General features: G+C 35.4%; 1 protein-coding gene across 3 annotated transcripts; it reads left to right on the forward strand.

The window, feature by feature from the left end:
- Positions 1–19: 19 nt before the first annotated feature.
- On the forward strand, positions 20–1,651 carry LOC124894182 (beta-galactosidase 16-like). 3 transcript variants are annotated; one of them, XR_007051047.1, is made up of 4 exons: positions 20–326; positions 585–690; positions 888–1,033; positions 1,350–1,651. XR_007051047.1 is itself a non-coding variant. In XM_047404915.1 (3 exons), the coding sequence occupies exons 1-3, from the start codon at positions 681–683 to the stop codon at positions 1,477–1,479; spliced, it is 282 nt and encodes a 93-aa protein (XP_047260871.1). In that variant the 5' UTR covers positions 20–680; the 3' UTR covers positions 1,480–1,651. The 3 variants fall into 3 exon arrangements, 1 of the variants encoding a protein (XP_047260871.1); XR_007051048.1 differs by having other exon boundaries at positions 598–690; XM_047404915.1 differs by having other exon boundaries at positions 20–690; positions 892–1,033.
- The last annotated feature ends 6 nt before the right edge of the window (positions 1,652–1,657 follow it).

Here is a 1,657-nt window from a genome sequence, read left to right on the forward strand (position 1 = left end):
TCATAGGTAGAACAGTACATTATGAATTGCAATATTGCATATATGATCTCTCTTTTCCTCTCAACCTTAGAAGCGTCAAGGAAACAGTATTCATAGCACTGGAGCCACGTTAATGTTTTCACTGATTTGCTTAAGCACCTTCTTGAACTCTAGTTTAAGAAAGAAGTATTTAGCAGCAAGAGATTAGAAAGATAAAATGTTTTTTTATCTTTAACGTGCAGAATTCAGGATCATTTCTTGAACGCAGGACTCTTGGTGTAGAGTCAGTAATTACTCAAGACAGCAAAGAGGCCAAAGATATCACCAATTACTCATGGGGTTATCAGGTAATTATCTGCTAATAGATAGCCTAAATCATTGATGCTTTGCTCATGTCATATAATGTATAAACCGCTATTGATAATTTAACCAAAACTTTTTAAGACATTACGTTTTCTGCCACATTAATCTACCAGCTTCAGATTATTCTTTAGTAGAGCATTTCTAAGGCTGACAGTAATTCACAAACCTAACCACCATAATTCTTTGACAAGTGAGTGCAATTTATAATTAAGCTTTACACCAGTATAAAACATTTCCTTAAGGTTGGCTTATTAGGGGAGAAGTTACAACTTTACTCATTAGAAGGATCAAAGAGTGCGTGCTGATTGGAGCAGCTTAGGCTCTTCTCAACCGCTCACATGGTACAAGGTAAGTCTATAGATCCTTTCCGGGTACCCCTCTTTTCTATCTCATGTAGTGCTACTTATTTAAGTGACTAAGAGATCCTCAGCAATTAAATATGTGATTATGTTTCGGTTTATAATGCTACTAGCAGCTCTTAGATAGTCTAATATGTTTGTTATTTTACTCAACCTATGATATATTGATTGTTTGTAATTTGCCAGTCAGTTTTTGATGCACCCAAGGGTGATGACCCTGTTGCATTAAACCTTGGCTCCATGGGAAAAGGTGAGGCTTGGGTTAATGGACAAAGTATCGGCCAATATTGGGTCTCATTTCAAACGCTTGCAGGCATTCCATCACAAACTTGGTATGTTAAAGTGACACTAATTTAGACTGATACTTAGACGAACTTTTTTTATACTGAATAGCTATTATTACTATAGATCTTCAGTATACGTTATTCGCAGAATAATGAGGCCACATTAGAACCCGTCTATCTTCACCATACGTTATTTATAGATAAGAAGGTCATCCCAGACCCAGTCAGTCTTATCTCTTATCTACTTAATAAACTTCTTCACCTAAAGATCTCATGCACTCTTGTTTATCCACGAAAGCTTATTCTGTTTATACTTCAGTAATTAATGACTAAACCTCCAGCAACTATAATTGTTCATTTCCAGCTACAATGTTCCAAGATCATTTCTCCAACCAGGGGACAATTTACTAGTCTTATTCGAAGAGGAAACTGGCAATCCTCTTGACATCACCTTAGACACTATTTCAGTCTCAAAACCGCCATTGAGAAAGTAAACTACTCTTCCTCTTTTTACACCAAGTTATTACCTCCACAAACTATATTCTTAACAAAGAAATTTTCAAGATATGAAGGAATAACATGTTGACCAAAACCAGACAATTTAAATTAGGATAATTGATGAAAGGAGTCAATGGACACCATATGTAAAATTTCTTCAAAAATTAAACTCCA

The sequence above is a fragment of the Capsicum annuum genome, unplaced genomic scaffold, assembly GCF_002878395.1.
Source record: "Capsicum annuum cultivar UCD-10X-F1 unplaced genomic scaffold, UCD10Xv1.1 ctg711, whole genome shotgun sequence".
Taxonomy (NCBI): Eukaryota; Viridiplantae; Streptophyta; class Magnoliopsida; order Solanales; family Solanaceae; genus Capsicum; species Capsicum annuum.